Here is a 17,208-nt window from a genome sequence, read left to right as displayed (position 1 = left end):
AAAGCAAATATTCAATTACTACAAAATTATTTATGATGTAATATGTAATATTGATTATGACTCCACTTGGCTGGTCACCAATATGAACGATGTATCATGTAGTAGGATAACGATGTTCAATGTAAGCGAATAGTTTGAAAATACGGAATAGTCCCCCTCCTCTCTCTCGCATCGAGTCGCTAGAATAAACCCCTTGGGCCTAGTTGGTAGGACCAATCTCATGATCTAACATCCCGCTGCATCATTTTTCGCAGTAGAGAGCGCACGCTTTTGCTCTTTCTTATGTATAATATGTATATTACGCGAATGAGGTCAACCTATATGGGTCCTCAAATCTTATCGTTGGGCATATAGCACATATAAAGTATGTGTGCTCCGCAAAGAAAGGAGAATCTTAGTAAAACCATTTTCTCAGGGTACAATGCACGTTACACACGCCAATTAGAACTGGAATTCTGTGACCATTAAGGCGGCTCGAATGGTGTGATCAATGTCATGGATTAGCTCTGTTTAGCTCCAAAATAAAACCTAATTCCCTGGACGGCCGACGCCCACATTCGTGAAACTACCCTAGAAATTGTAGTTTGCCGGGGCCCGTCCAGATGCTATATAAATGCAGCTACTCAGGTGATATCTAGAGCTTGTATCACGAATTGCATCGACCCCCTCAGCTCATGTGTGCACAGCTCTCCCCTCAACAAATAATCCGGTATTCGAGACCCTCCACTATTCGACTCGTACTTTGCCTTGATGGAAAAACAGATGTGTGCTGAGTAGTAGTAGTAGTAGATAGCAGCTAAGGGACCTGCAACTCATGGCTAGGCCTTTTGTGAGAGAGGTTGTTGCAGCCTTGAAGAGGGCCTTTACAGTCCATGGCTGATTGGACACACAGTGTGTCCCTTCCCTCAACTTGCGCCCCATGTAGTTGTTATACAGTAGTTGGCTGTGTGTGTCGTATTCCCAAGTCTAGCCCAGCCAGAATCGTACCTCCCAGTGCTAGGGTTTCCGATTGACACTCGTATCCTAGGATTCTTTTTGCATGACTTTTGCAGCTTGTGCAAGGAAGATGCATGGCATCGACCTTTTACGTATGGATCCGAAGAGTAATATTCTAGTTTGCTGCTACTTGTATACAATATACTTACTTTGGAGCCAATTTAAGCAAGCTGGTTGTGTGATGAAATAACCCGATTATCATGAATATAGGCCCGCAGGAGCAGCTTGCTGACGGTGGAAGCCAGAAACGTTAGCCTATTACCTAAGGCAAAGGTAAGGCAAATGGCCGCGATGATGCAGATAACGGCAGCCGCCATGGACGCTAGTGATGATCATGGTTGGATGACGTCGAACGGCAACGAAAGCAATATAACGATGACGCCTCCGGCGGACAGAATGGACTCGAAGGTCACGATTCCGATGCATCTGAATGTCGACGGTGCAGATTATTCGAGGTCCGAATCGACGCCCGAGATTCACCACTGCGCGACGGTCTACGACGAGCAGCACGAAGCGTCGCAGAAGAAGGGCACGTCGGCTGCACCTAACAAGCCGCCCAAGGCCAAACGGTAATAGTCAGATCCCTTAACCTTTGAAGCTACTGGAATTAACCATAATCCCAGTCCCTTAATCAGAGAAACTTAATCAATATTTCATGAATTAGCAGGAGCTGGTCGCATACCCTTCTCCTCTCCTACCAGACCCTGGGTGTCGTGTACGCCGGGATTGGGACCTGCCCCCTCTACGTCTTCTCCTCCTTTAAGCTCCACGAGCCCACCGAGCATGACTATGTCGCCATCTTCAGCATCGTCTTCTGGACCTTCACCCTCATCTCGTTAGTCAAGTATGGCTTAATTATCCTCCGTGCAGACGACCAGGGTGAAGGTACTTCATTATACTCCACTTCGATACTCATCACTGTGTTTGTAACTCATCGTTTGATATTGTTAATATGTAATTGGGATGAGCTACAAGTCTTGCAGCTATAAGTGCATTCGTATATGTATATGTATATGTATATGTATATGTATATAGGCAATCTCATGTGCTCCAGAAGGTCTCTATTCATTGGCAGGCGGAACCTTTGCCCTCTATTCCATCCTTTGCAAACACGCCAACATATCACGCTATGGCCGTGTTCCGCAGAAAATGAAGACTGTCGACCCGAAACCTGAGTCGCTACAGGCCCGAACCATTCGATACCTTGAGAGAAGCAGCTCCGTGCAGAAGCTTCTGTTTGTAGTCACTATGATGGGAGCATGCATGCTGATTGGCGATGGCATACTCACGCCTGCAATCTCAGGTAATTTATCTACTTTTGGATGCCATATACAAACTGATCAAACCATACCATCTTTCTTGCAGCTCTGGCTCAAGTTTCGATAACATATTAGTCTAATGCTGTAATATCCACTCTGACATGGACTGCCGACCATTTTAATTCAACTGCAGTTCTCTCAGCTGTGGATGGACTCAGGACAGCCTCCAGTTCTCTGAATCAATGTAGGTAGAAAATTGTTTTCAACGTTTCTTCTAAGGGTTAAATGATTAGCTTGATTCTCGATCATATATGCTGTGAGCTATATGGTAATCTTTTTTTGATTGACGTAATGAATGCAGCTTCGATCGTGATTATAACTGCGGTGCTACTTATTGCACTGTTTATGCTGCAAAAGTTCGGGACAAGCCGGGTGGGGTTCCTCTTCTCGCCAATAGTGGTGGCGTGGTTTGTGAGCACGGGTCTGATCGGGGCATATAACGTGATTGTTCATTACCCAGGCATCTTCAAAGCCCTCTCGCCTCACTACATCCCTGCCTTCTTCCTTCGCCGCAAGCAGGAAGGCTGGAGAGTCCTGGCCGGCACTGTTCTCTGCATCACCAGTATGGCGCGCGCGCGCACACATACACCCTCTCTCTCTCCCCCCTCTCCCGTCAGCTAATGTTATTTTCTATTATTCATAAAATGTCGAGCTAATCGTTTCTCAAGCTAGCTAAGGGTTAATTGTTACCTATAATCATTGTAGTTAGGTCTGCATATCAGTTCAATATATTGATTTTCTGATTACATACGATCAGGTTCCGAGGCCATGTACGCCGATCTGGGACATTTCAATAGACTGTCAATGCAGGTAAATACTAGTCTAAATTGATGGGTGGCTTTCAATTCGTCCATGATTATTATAACGTTTTTTGAAAGCTAAGTAGGTGAGCAGATTAATAATTGAGTTTGTAGTCTTCTCCCGTCGTTCTCGTGAATCTGCTGAGAATATTCACTAGATCCGGGTGAGCAAATTAAGAAAGCAGATATAGCCTTCACCGTTGTTGTAATGCAAGGAAGGCACAACTCCGACGGATTCCCAGGAGGCGTCTTCTGAATCTGTCGCCGAGAGTCTCGTGTCTCTTTTCCAAGGAGACACAGGCACAGCCACATAGTAAGGAGACCTATCAGACATACATTTCGGATGTCAAATAGGTCAAGTTTCCACCGTGTGATATGCTCTTTTTCTGTCCTACTTACGAAAATTATAATGACAAGTGCGAATAGTGACTAAGCGCGTGGCAGGAGTCTAATCTGCACCAGTGCACTTCTTCTTGTACCGTCAACCGAGAAGAGACCGTCACCCAGCGCGAGCCTTCGATCGATGTCCGATGATTTTATGTCTGTCGTCCTCGGATTTGCATAGATCATAGATGCGTCGTGCACGTCCTGTCTGTTTAGTCTCACGAGGAAAATGATAAAGAATATTGACTTTAGTGTTACCCGCTTCTCCTCTTGCCTCTTGGGCTTATGACACATAGCGTGCCACCGTCATGCCAAGCTAAGCACATAGGGTCTGGGCCAGTCGCACATATAAGAAAGGTGCCCCAAAAAGAGAAGCAATCTGTCATACGTGCCTCAAATATGAAGGTGGCCTAGCTTTTCAATTGGAAGACTGGAAGGTCTTAAACAAGATCCCTTTTCATTTTAAAAGAAATTGGAAGGGCATGTAACTAGTTTTTTAGAAGGCCCTTATTATTTACATATTTATCACCCTTTCTTTGATAGGAGAAGCCACATTGCTTATTGAAACAATTGCTAACAAGAGGGAAGATTGGGCCTCATCCACAACAAACTTTAAGGGAGCGTGACCAAACTTGTTAACATGGATTTGTGGAAGAGATTGTAGCACTACAAAAGATTTCCAAACCTCCACAAAAGGAAGCATGTTTTGTTCAATTTGAGTGAAAGAAAAGTGAAAGAAAAAGTTCCCATTTAGGAAGGTCTCTACTTGGAAAAAGAGAACTAGGAATGCTTCGATGGTAACCCCCTCTTGTAGATTGAACTTCCATGTCTAAAGCGTGATAGCATGTAACTTCCTTGCTAATAATAGGGTTGTAAAGGTGATGCAAGATGTAGGCTTTTGCTTCCTATGCCAAAAGGATCCACACATCCTTTTTTTTCTTCAAGACAACATTGGAGGTAGAGCCTTTTAGAACAATTTCAAATGTGGGTAGAAGACGTTGCATTGATTGAGAATATTGACTTGAGGTAGTCTCTCCTTGGACAATTTTGCATGGATGAGGAATCCCATAGAATATTGAATCTATATATTTTAAAGATTGTAACTCTAAGAGCTAGGGAGATACCAATACTTGTCATTATGTATTTTTTTCACTACTTAGAGGGGCTAGGAAAGAAAGCATATGTCTTTAAAGTATGCCTTTAGGTAGGAAGATCTCAACACTTGAACATCCTTTCATGATGTGCCTAGTTTACTACAGTATATGATACCATGTTTAACACAATTTATTAATAATCACTTGTGAACTTGCTATTGTTACAAAAGCAAGTAAATGTAAAATAGCAAAGATAACCAAGAGTGATGTTAGTAGGCTTCGTCTAATTCATATCCTTATGAGTTTTGTGTGAAAGAAGTTGAAAATCTTTCATGTATGCGTATACCAAAACATGTTATATGTCTCCGTGCATCCATTATGTTTATTGATGTGAGCCTATGTTTATGCATTGTGTATAATGATGTATATATCTACGTGTGTGTGTATAACTCTACCTAATAATAACAAAGAAGTGTGTCTTATGAGAAAAGAGGAAAATAAAAATAAAAGAAATTGGACGTGAATGGTTGTTGCTGTGCAGATTGCGTTCGCCTTGTTTGCGTATCCGTCCAATGTGATGGCGTACGCGGGACAGGCCGCTTATCTGACGCAGCACCTAGACAACCAAGATGTCTTCTACAACTTCATCCCGCGCGCGGTGTTTTGGCCCATGTTCGCCATCGCCACGCTGGCGGCCATCGTGGCCAGCCAGTGCCTCATCTCTGCCTGCTTCTCGCTGGTCAAGCAGTCCGTCGCCCTCGACCTCTTCCCCAAAGTCCGGCTCGTCCACACCTCCAAGCGCCATGAGGGTCAGATCTACTCCCCTGAGGTCAACTTCTTCCTCATGGTCCTCTGCGTGCTCGTCGTCCTGGGCTTCCGTGATGTCACGGCCCTCGGCAATGCTTACGGTACGTCTGAAAACCTACCTCTGCCTCTTTTCTGCAAGCTTACCCGTGCTTATGATTGGTTATTAAATGTTTGACCAATAATATCAGGTACTGCGGTGATCTTCGTGATGTTCATCACAACCTTCTTCGCAAGCTTAGTGATGGTAGTGAAGTGGAACTTGCCCATATACCTGGTGCTCGTGTTCTTCACAATTTACATATTTATTGAGGGGGTGTATGTGTCAGCTGTGTTGAGCAAGGTACCACAGGGAGGCTGGCTACCCTTTGTGGTGGCCATCTTCATTGGGCTCATCATGTACACATGGGTGTATGGGCGAACCAAGCACCATGCATATGAGAAGGCCAACATGCTAAGTGTGGATGCCCTAGGCTCTTGGCTAGCCACCCCGGATGCCATCAAGCGTGTGCCTGGCCTCTGCATTTTTTATTGTGACTTTGAGAATGACATCCCACCTCTCATGAAGCACTACCTCAAGAACATTCGATCCTTACACAACATTATTGTCTTCACCACTGTGACCTACACTAAGGTGCCTTGGATCGCCGATAATGAACGCTTCAGGTAAATAAAAGCACATGACCTTATGGTGGAGCGGTTAGTACTTATTCTTTCACTCAACTTGATGAGAGCAAACTAACTCCGGATCTTGTGTTTCATGCAGGTTCTCGAGCTGCGGGGGCATCACGGGACTGTACAGGTGCGTGGCCCTCTACGGCTACGCGGAAGAGAGGAGCCTGGAGTGGAGCGTGTTCTGGGAGAACCTGGTGCGCAGCCTCAGGCTCTACCTGGAGTCCATCAGCGCGCTACCGCCAGATGTCCTGCAGCTGCTGCCGGAGATCCGCAACGCCGACCTACAGGTGGCGGGCGGCTACGTGAACCCGGCAGGCGACGCCCACGCGGAGTCGTGCCTGGCGGTGCTGGCGGAAGCGGCCCAGCGGGACGCGGGCGGCCCGGTGCTGCTGATGGGCAGGACCCAGATCGTGACCATGAAGAAGGGCCTGCGCTACTGGTTCCGCAAGGTCTTCCTAGACATCATCTACCGCTTCCTCTACTCCAACAGCACCTCCCCCGCCGCCTCCCTCACCCGCTCCGTCCCCCCCTCCGACCTCGTCGAGATCAGCATGCTCTATACCGTCTGATCCGATCACGACATAACCACCACCACCACCACACCTTCACTACCATCACCACTACCACACCTTCACTAATCCTTTCCCATCCAAGGGTATTGTCACGCCCAGACTCTTGACCATACTTTCAAAGTACAGGTAGCTTTATTTTTAACGAGGAGATAAGCAAGCATATCACACCGTCTTCACTTCTAAGATCCCCACAAAGTGAAGCTATGCGTGATAGTTTCTCTTAATCTCATCATCTTCACGTCACAAGCTATGTATATGTATATCGTCTCCCATCATCCACACCCCTTCACTCACTATTAACATCATCTATCCCCACTATACGTCTCAATGCAAGAGATAGAGAGTCGCTCGATCATCTACAATTTTGAATTTTCTTTCCAACCTAAACCCTTAGAGTCTCTCAACCGAAGCTAATACAGCTTTAGTGACAACCAAACAACAATCAAATCCAAAGGACAAGCTTGGAGGTCCAAATTGTAAATACAAGCTAACGAAAAAGATTATTGGCATGCGAATTGAAGAGAAATGAAGCTCTTCATTGTTACAATAGATAGTGTCCACATGTCATGCCCATATAGGTGCATCATGTTTATTGAAGAGCTTTGTCTTAATGGAATAAAAAACCTTTACTCTATATTTACAACCATAGAAGAACATAAAGTGTATTTTGAACGAACTTTACTTTAAATCATCTTTATGGCATAAAAAACCTTTACTCGTAGATAGGAGGCAATATGCTTTGCTACAACTATGAAATTGGCATTGCAACCCAAAGACATCTTGCCTTGAAGGGCCTAATTGTTTGAAGACTTTGTGTCGATGTTGAGTCCTATAGAAAGTATTCATGCATGTAGTTTTAAAGACAAGCTTAGCAACTCAATTTGTAAATATGAGTGGAGCAAATAGATGATTTGCATGTAAATAGATGAGAAATAAAGCTCCACATTAGAAACTTCCCACGTGCTATAAGTATATAAGTGCATCATGTTTATTGAAGAGCTCAACATTCAATTGAGCCATCAATTAAGGCATAGGAAAGATTGATTTGTCTAGTAGGTTCAAAAATATATAAGCTAGGCCATGTCTCTTTGTTATGGTGAAAGCCTTTAATACACTGAGAAGCCTTTCAAGGTTCTTTTGAATGCTACTTAAAATTAGAAGTTATAGATGAATTGTATAAGTAGAGGTGTTGTTATTGACTACTTATGTATTGTTGGAATACTCAAGAAATAATGGTTGTTATATCTCTACAATGTGTATAGTTTATTTAATTTAGCTATCTACATGTCGGCCTCCTTCTACTAGAATATTTCATAATAAAGAGACAACGTCTTGAAAGCTTATCTCCTCAATAAGCCATTTAAAGTGAAAAATCTTGTACATGATGTGGTAGTTTTCTATTAATATTTTCACTCTCTTTTATGTGAGTTTTTATATGTTTTTTAAATATATATTTACCTAGATTTAAAAGTAAAACTTATAAATTTTCTTCTATTTGAGAGTCACATTCAATATATCTATGTTCACACTATAGCTTTCCATCATTCTTTTTGCTCTTCTTATTTAGATCCCTCTTCATGGGTTTTAATTCATTCTACACCTTCTTCTAGACAAGCATCAAACATAATATAAGTATACATGTTTTGGCATGCAAAAGAGAATGGTGTATACATATGAGAACCTAGAAAGATATGTGGCTATACACTACAAGGGGGGGGGGGGGGGAGGATAGCATCGTTGACGGGCGATGTGTCATTGTATGGGTCCCTATGTGCGCATCGCATTGCGACGTGCTTAAGGATGCAATATGCAAAGTTTTTGTGCACTTGTACGACATCTTATACATCGCATACGCTTCAACGATGCTCGAACTTTTTTAAAAAAAAACTTGCGTGGATGACAGAGCTCTCACTCCTCACTCCCTCTCACTCACACACATACCTGCTCTCTCTCTCTCACTCACACACACATATTTGGTCTGCCTTTCTTTTATATACACATACACTTGCTCTCACACACACACACACACACACACACATACTTGCTCTCTCACTTTCTCTCACCCTTATGCACATACACTTATTCTCTCTCACACACACACTCTCTTTCACACACACACACACACACACACACTCTCTCTCTCTCTCTCTCTCTCTCTCTCTCTCTCATGCGCACGCAAACAAAACGTTGAGTATAAAACAAACCTATTCATATACAAAACAACACATACATCGATCACTTACGCAAGACACAACATGGATCACGGTACATACTTTCTTTTTTTTCTACTAATCAGGGCTTTTAAAAAAAATCAAATATAAGACGATTCACAAAAATTTTAAAAACACTTTATCAAACATGAAACGATTCACAAGACCAAAACTGATAAGATATATATAAATCAATATATATACGATGTCATGTGTATGTCATGGAATGTGCTACATGAGTGTGATCAAGTATGTGGGAAAGAGTGGGAGAGGGGAGCTAGTGATCGGATGCGCTATCCGATGTGCTCTCTAAATCTCCATGGGACCTCAGTGGCTCCAGAGGTACCCATGCTAGAGCATCTTGGGTCTGTTCCTCATCTATCCTCCTACCCTTTGCCTCCTCTCAGGTGACAACATCCATATTTGTCTCACCATGAATCTCTTGCATCAATAAAGATCAAGTATTGACACAATTAGCCAATTTAACTATTTAAAAAATACTTGAAAAAATATCTAAAAGTAATAGAATGGATACTCACAAAAGGGTGTGCCGGAGGAAGCCTCCTCTAAAGGGCTATGTATCCCTCAGAAGTTGAAGTTTGAATCTTTGCTGCCATCGAGGGACAACCGTAATCTTTGGTCTGTTCAGAAACAGATCCAAAGTTAGATTATTTTGGTTATTTTTCTTTCTTCTATGCTTCTAATTACATAAACAATAAAAACCTATGTCATATAGTTAAAAAAGTAGCAACAAAACCATCTTTTCCCATTCAACCCAGGTGAGATGAATGTCCACTCGAGACTCTAGCCGTTGTTGCCTCCTATATTAGTTCATTGAAATCAAATGAAAAATTATATTATACAATTTTAACTCTATAGGAATTTTGAATGCAAAATACTTCAATAAAGTGATTTAAAAACGTACTCTTTGCTATGGAAATATCACTCTAAATGGTACTTGACGGAAGTGCATCCATGACTCCTCGAGAAATCCAACAGGCCTCTTGTTGTTAGGATCATGTGCATCCCTTCTGGTTGTGTTAAAAAAAAGAGTATCGATATACTATTTTGATTTTATATTTCACACACTAACACGTGCGCTCTATTTTTGAATCAATGAATAAAAAAGATCACCACCAAGTTTAATCTCTTTTATCTCTATTTATGTCACTACAAGGGTACACAAATATAGCAACGCTAAGTAGCGACGTTTTTTTTTCGGCGTCGGTATTAGCGTCGCTAAAATCGTCGCTATCTGCGTCACTAAAAACGTCGCTATTAGCATCGCTATTTAACGACGTAAATAGCGACGACTTACTGTGGTAACATTTCGCGAAAACCCGAATGTTTCTTTCAAATGTGCGCGCGAAGGCGAAGAGAAAGAGAAAGGGAGGTGAGCAAGAGAGGGAGATGAGCAAGGGAGGTGAGCAAGGAAGCAAGCCGCGAGCCGGACACGAGGAGAGGAGCATCGCCCGCACGAAGAGGTCGTGGAAGAAGAAGAGAGCACGACGGTATGCCCTTTGTGTTGCTTTGCGATGCAGGCTAGGAAGTGTTGAAAGAGAGAGAAATGGAAGCGAGTGTTTTCAAAATTTTTCTTGTGTTGGTTTTTATTCTTTGCAATGTAGGTTAGAAAGTGTTGGTTTTTTTTCAATCTTTGTGTTGCTTTCATTTGCAATGTAGGTTAGGAAGTGTTGAAAGAGAGAAATGAAAGAGAGTGTTTTTATAATTTTTCTTGTGTTGGTTCTCTTCAATCTTTGCAATGTATATAGGGTAGGAAGTGTTGAAAGAAAGAGAAATGGAAAGGAGTGTGAAGGGGGATGCTTATTTTGCTTGATTATAATTTTAGAGAGAGAGTGAGAGAGATAGAGATGCAGAGAAAGAGAAATGAGATGCTTGTTTTGTTTGGATTGTATCTTTTGCAAGATCTTTCTAAACTACATATTTATCCACAATGAAATTTTTAGATATAGAAATACATCTTTTTCTAGGATCATAAAAGTAAAATGCTTTGGTGATGTTACTATTACTCATGAGAATACGTTTGAGAGATTTAGAGTCTAATTTCTTTCTATGAGCATAAGTAATGCTTCCAAAAACTTTCAAACAACTCACTACTAGCGTTTGACCAATAAAGGCTTCAAAAGGAGTTGTGCCTTTCAAGGCATAGTGGAAGATCTATTAACTGTTATAAAAATGTATGTGTGTGAGCATAGTTTAGAGCCGACCTCAAAGATAGATAAGTTTAGAGCCGAACTCAAAGAGATAGGTACGAAAATTTAAAAAAAAAGACCTGAAATATATATAGTGGAGTGGTCCCAATATACAATATAGAATCGTTATTAAATTATCATTCCATTACATCGCAGTCAAGATGTCTAGCACTCACGACCAACATGGCGGTGATCGTGAGGCTTGGCTCAATCAACGTGTCCCCTGTCCATGCACGCAATGCAAATTGGCCATTCGTCGGAAACGTCATTTATCCATAGAGCATGTACAACGGTATGGAGAGTTTCGAGTTGAGATAATCGACCAAGCAGTCTTGAATTACGAGATTGCAGTAAGTTCTCTCTCATTACTATATGAAATGTAATTGATTTAAGTATAACAGTTTGGGGTTATCTTAGAAGTTAGCTCCTTAACGTCCTTTAGAGGGTCAGGGCCATGTCGATACATTGCAGTCCGCGATCTCTTGCGTCCAGTAAGAGGGGTTTGTCCACGCTCTATACAAATGTCGTCCGAGATAACTAACTGTCTCGTAGAAGGTGATAACTCTCAACCCCCTTCTATGGGTGAGAATGCTGGAGACATGAACGATCCTCCTGCTTTTTTGGAGCCCGAGTTAGAGGACATGATCGAATCATTTCTTCCGACGGACTCGGAATCCCAAGATCCTTTAATTGTGGAGGCTGCCATTCCATTGTATGATGGGAGTCGGCGGGTATCCCGTTTGAAGACACTTCTTGCATTGTTGAGCATACAAACAAAGTATGGATGGAGCGATGTGAGTGTGATAGAGCTATTCAGGTATAGTATGATGTGCATGATTCTTTATTGAAAGCCATTAAAATGTGCTATGTAGTACTCTAATAACGTGCTTCATTGCAATTTGTAGAACGTTGAAATCTTACATTTTTCCTACCCAAAACACGATGCCTGAGTCTCGTGATGATGTAAGACAAGTGTTGCAAAAGCTAGGCATGGATTATAATTGCATTCATGCTTGCCCCAATGATTGTGTTCTCTTCCGGGGAGAGTTTGAATTGTTGGCCACATGTCCCAAGTGCGGTGCGGACAGGTATCGAAATGACTTGCAAGGACAGACTGTTCCGCAGAAGGTTTTGAGGCACTTTCCGTTGATACCGCGTGTTCGTCACATTTTTCGGACCAAGAGTTTTGCAAAGTTGACTACATGGCATGCGGAAAATCGATCCACTGATGGTGTACAACGTACACTAGCTGACTCAGAAGCATGGCATCACATTGACGAGACTTTCCCTAACTTTGCAAAGGAGGTGAGGAATCTACGATTCGGTCTTGCCATGGATGAGGTAAATCCTTTTGGTTTACATTCCACCTCCTATAGTATATGGCCCGTGGTCCTTGTTAACTACAATATACCGCCATGGCTTTCCACCAAGAAAGGACACCTTTTGCTCAGCTTGCTTGTGCCTGGACGATACAAAGTCAAGAATATGGATGTCTATCTCTCTCCACTGATTGATGAGCTAAAGTAGTTGTGGAGGGAATTGTAGTGGAGGACATGAGCAAACATATTGGTAGGCGATCCACAACTATAAGAGCAATTCTTATGTGGGCCATGCATGACTTTCCAAGTTATGGAGAATGCTCTGGTAAAGCATGTTTTCTTATTTTGCTAGTTTTCTTTGAGCGATGTTGGTGTTATGACATGTCTCATTGTACATGTGTGTTCTGCAGGGCTAGTCACGTCAGGTTACCATGCATGTCCTCTGTGTGGACCAAGGTTGGATTCTCGCATGTCAAAATTTATGAAGAAGATGGTATTTGAGGGACATCGGGCCAGAGGGTCATGTCATGAGAGAAGGATTTCTTGGTCACCCTCCTGCGAGAATGAACGCACTGAGCTGGTTTGATCGCAGGATGGTGGACCAAGACTCGCTTCCCAGTGGAATGCGTCGCTTCTCAATTTTCTATAGGCTGACTCATTGGAAAAAACTGAAAATTAACCACCTTTTAGATCCCATGCACATTTTTAAGAATGAGGGTATCTTGCTATGGGACCACCTCACTGGGCAGCGAGACACACTAGGAGCGAGGATGGATTTGAAAGCAGTGGGAAAGATGGAACCATATTGGCCTGTAAGTGGCGTCGACGGTTGAGTGCAATTGCCGCGCGATCCTTGGGTTTTGTCTGGCAATGAAGTGTGATGAGTAAAGGAAAACATCAAGTCCTTTCGCACGCCAACTGGCCCAATGCGTTCTCTCAAGATAGCATTCACAAAGGATGACCAACTGACAGGACTCAAATCCCATGATTGGCATAAAATGTGTCAGGTATGTACGGTATGAGGCTCCGTATGGCATGATTCTGCATATTAGATTTCAGAATCTCCGTTTGTTTATACACAATATTAGATACATGGTTTTCACAGTTCGTATTGCCGATCGCAATTGCGGGGTCTCTGACATCGGAGGTATGGACAACCATTTACAAATTGTCCAAGTTGGTTCACTTTGTCTCCCAAAAAGAGATTCACACATTATCGATTCAATCCGCGAAATGCATTGTAGTAGAGACTGCTTGTCTTTTGGAGAAGTATCTTCCCGCTAGCATGCTCACGATACAAACCCATCTTCTAGTGCATATTGTAGACGAATTGCAGGTTGTAGGTCCAGTCCATAGTCGATGGATGTTTTTTCTTGAACGGTTCATGAAGACCTTAAAGGGATTTGTGCGACAACGGGCTCGTCTTGAGGGTAGCATGGCTGAAGGTTGGTTAGTGTCGGAGGCCTTGGTGTACATTTCTGAGTGGTTGTCCACTGTGGACTAGGACAAAGGCTTGATATGGTCACTTAAGGAGGATGATCATCTGAATGGAGATGTCCTAGTGGAAAATAGAATAGAGAAGAAGATGGATGCATCCATGGACTCTAAGGTGAACCGATTTTGTATGCTACATAGCGCTACGATTGAGAAGTGGCTGCAACGTTATGAGGATGCTCGAGCTGAGCGAGAGTCTGCAAGATCTGACTTTCGATGGAGTACACGGCAATGGCCCATTCGATATCCGAAGGGCTTAGAGGAGATGCCTCTACTCATTCCACTAGATGGCTACTTGAGGCCCTAACCAAAGCATCTCAAGATGGAGAAACAGTTACTAAAGAAGAGTGGGACTTCTCTCGTGGATGCAATCCCAAGAAATTACAATCTATACTGCAAATGGCAACTAATATACTTGTTTTTCTCCCAGTATAAGGTCCATAGTGCAGCATGGTCACGTGGACGACATTTCAGAGTAGAGCACATCGACAAGTTACACTTGACAATGGACAGTGGAGTGATGGCAATGTTTGAGCAGGAAAGCCGACGACGTGCCACAGATCCAAACCGTGTAGTTGCAGAGATGGAGTATTTCGGATGTTTACAGAGTATCCTTGCAGTGGACTATCAAAGTTTCTCTGTGACCATATTTGATGTGCAATGGTTCAAGGTTACTCTCGAAGGAGCAGGTGCAACTGTTCGGCGAGGGCCAAGTGGCTTTGTTGAGATTGACTCAACAAAGAAGTGGACCGATTTGAGTGATACATTTTTTTTTCCAAATCATTGTGAGCAGGTAAGAGTCCCTAATACTTGACGCGCTTTAGCAATCTCAAAGTGGACTTTTATACTAATCGTAATATGGATCAGGTTGTCTTTTTCCCTAATCCACAACAACGTCAATGGTGGTATGTCATTCCCATGATATCTAGAAATATCCCCATGTTTGCCAGAACCCCCGTACCGATCGTAGAAGAGACACCTTTAATAGTGGCAATGACAGAAGGCATGCAAGAAACTAGGATGAACCGCTTGGAGGACCAAGACATCTCACCTATGGAGATAGAGGAGATAGAGGATGGGTTTTTTGAAAATGAAGCAGAGTCCTCATTTTGTCGAGAATTTTGTATAGATATCCTGGTGTATACTGAGCTATATCAAGATGAGATTGTGGAACCCTAAACAAAAGTGACTCGATCAAAACGTTCCTCCCACTACAGCAATGCCAATTTTTGCAAATCGGTTAGGACAATTTGTATGTTTTTGGAGTATGGTGTTTTATATTATCTAATTTTATTATTATTTTAAAATGAAGTCTTGCTAATTAAGTCTTAGTTTCATTATGTCTTGCAATTCGTTATCTAATATTATTATTATTCCTTGTATGTGCAGGTTTAGGATTTGGGCACAGACGACAGGATGAGTCACGATTTTACAGATGACGACATTGACACGATGCTAGCGCGTTTCTCACCGGAGCAGCTAGCACGGGTCAGAGATAGAGCCGATGCACAGCTTTCCCATTCCACCTCAGCATGATCGACAAACTCTAGACAGTCCGATGCTTCGGTCTCCAGTAGACGCAGTCGCAGGTCTCACTTTGCTTCAGAGTCACGTAGTTGAGGAGGAGGAAGCTCCTGTTGTGGGGATATAGATGCAGTCTCTCCCACTCGCACTGCCACCAGGGAGTCGACACTGTCTTTCACTGGTGGTGGCGGGCAGACATCTACTGCTCCCACTCCTTCACGCACCCCACCGATCACTCCTAGAGTCGACAAGAAGTATACGAAACCCACTCCTCCAGGTATGTATTTTCGCATCCTTTTTTGCAGTAGCACTTATCAATTCAAGTTGTGTTTGACATGTTTGTATTAATGTCATGAAAGTACCTGTTTGCAAAATCTTGCAGGTTACTCGTATCTCATAGATAAGGCCACTGGCCATTTATTCATGAATGATGAGGAAAAAGCTGTCATCTCTAGGATGCATGAGTTGTGCCAACAAGTATTTCGACACAACATTACAGACAAGTGGAAGGAGATCCCAGATGGCAGCAAGGAGTACATAATCGATACATTGTATCGAGAGTTCGCTCAGCCCTCTAGCAATGATAGATTTTTGAGAGGGTGGATGATGATGCGTATGCGTGACTATCAGTCGCATAGGCGGTCTGATGCACGCGAAGCAGTCAAGTAGGGAAAATCGAAGCTGGAGTGGCTGGATACAGAGGACTAGAGCAATCTCCAGGATGAGGCGACATCCACTCCAGACAAGTGGAAGCAGTAGAAGGACGTAGCAAAGGCGCGCTTGGACGCTAGATCGGTGCATCACCTTGGTAGCTGCGGCCACGCAACATTCTTGGCAGATTTCATAAGTATTAATAGGGTAGAGTACTCTAATTTAATGACATCCATGTTGATGTATGTATTTCAAACATGAATCTCAAGTACGTTGTTTTTCAATATTTGTGTGCCACAGCAAGGTTTTACGAATCACGACTCGACTACACTAGAGGTGATATATAGGGAGAAGCATAGGTTGAGTGCCCTGATTGAGAAGCTCTATGCTCATGAAGGACCGATAAGTAGTAATAAATATCATTCCTAATTTGAGAAATCTGTCATTATATGTTAGTTTGTATTTGGTACTCACAATTATATATGTATTTGCTATTGCAGACTCCCTTCGGTATGCCACTACAACGAGAGGAGTTTTCTGATGCGGATGAGTCGTAGAGAGCAGATTAGGCTACATAGGATTACTCCCCATCTTGTATTATGTAAGGCCTTATGGCCTCTATCCTCCATATGTAATAGCTAAGTGTATATGATTCGGACTTCTATGTTGTAGCATGACTCCATATACACATCTCCATGTTATTCACCATATATTGATGTACAGGTGTATACATATTTGCTTTGTCGAAGTAGCACTTCTCAATTTAAGTTCTGTTATTTTCTTTATCAATGCAGTGCACATTTGTGTTAATTAATGTCATGAAAGTACTTATTTGCAAAGTCTTGTCATTATTTGGGATCGATTGTCTAACTTCTTTGATAGTAGAGCAGGAATTGTCTCTTAGCCATGTGTGGCTCTAATTGTGGAGCTGCCACAAATTTTTTTTTCTACAACTATCGGTATTAGCGTCGCTAAATAATTCTGCAATCGTCAGTATTAGCATTGGAAATTCCTCTGTAACCATCGCTAATTTCGTTGCTAATTTCGTCGGTATTAGCGTCGCTATTTAGCGATGAAAATAGCGAGGAAAATAGTGACGGTTTTGTAGCAACACTAATAGTGACGATGGGGATATTTTTTATATATAAAGAAAATG

The 17,208-nt window shown here is 42.6% G+C and overlaps 1 protein-coding gene across 1 annotated transcript; it reads left to right on the top strand.

The window, feature by feature from the left end:
* The first annotated feature begins 568 nt into the window (after positions 1–568).
* Positions 569–7,268, top strand: LOC148021168 (putative potassium transporter 17). Its single transcript, XM_087699004.1, has 10 exons — positions 569–1,103; positions 1,207–1,565; positions 1,664–1,881; positions 2,072–2,299; positions 2,449–2,499; positions 2,617–2,877; positions 3,073–3,125; positions 5,135–5,501; positions 5,589–6,063; positions 6,164–7,268. Exons 1-10 carry the CDS (start codon positions 1,071–1,073, stop codon positions 6,639–6,641), a joined length of 2,523 nt encoding a protein of 840 aa, XP_087555130.1. The 5' UTR covers positions 569–1,070; the 3' UTR covers positions 6,642–7,268.
* The last annotated feature ends 9,940 nt before the right edge of the window (positions 7,269–17,208 follow it).

This window comes from Lygodium microphyllum, chromosome 18 (assembly GCF_053477565.2).
Source record: "Lygodium microphyllum isolate KBCC chromosome 18, Lygodium_microphyllum_v1.1.10, whole genome shotgun sequence".
Classification (NCBI taxonomy): domain Eukaryota; kingdom Viridiplantae; phylum Streptophyta; class Polypodiopsida; order Schizaeales; family Lygodiaceae; genus Lygodium; species Lygodium microphyllum.
This window is presented reverse-complemented; position numbering and strand designations above follow the sequence as displayed.

Coding starts and splice junctions, on each gene's coding strand:
- LOC148021168 (XM_087699004.1), top strand. CDS start 1,071: ATGGCATCGACCTTTTACGTATGGATCCGAAGA. Junction 2,500..2,616: donor CTCCAGTTCTCTGAATCAAT/GTAGGTAGAAAA, acceptor TAATGAATGCAG/CTTCGATCGTGATTATAACT. Junction 2,878..3,072: donor CACTGTTCTCTGCATCACCA/GTATGGCGCGCG, acceptor ACATACGATCAG/GTTCCGAGGCCATGTACGCC.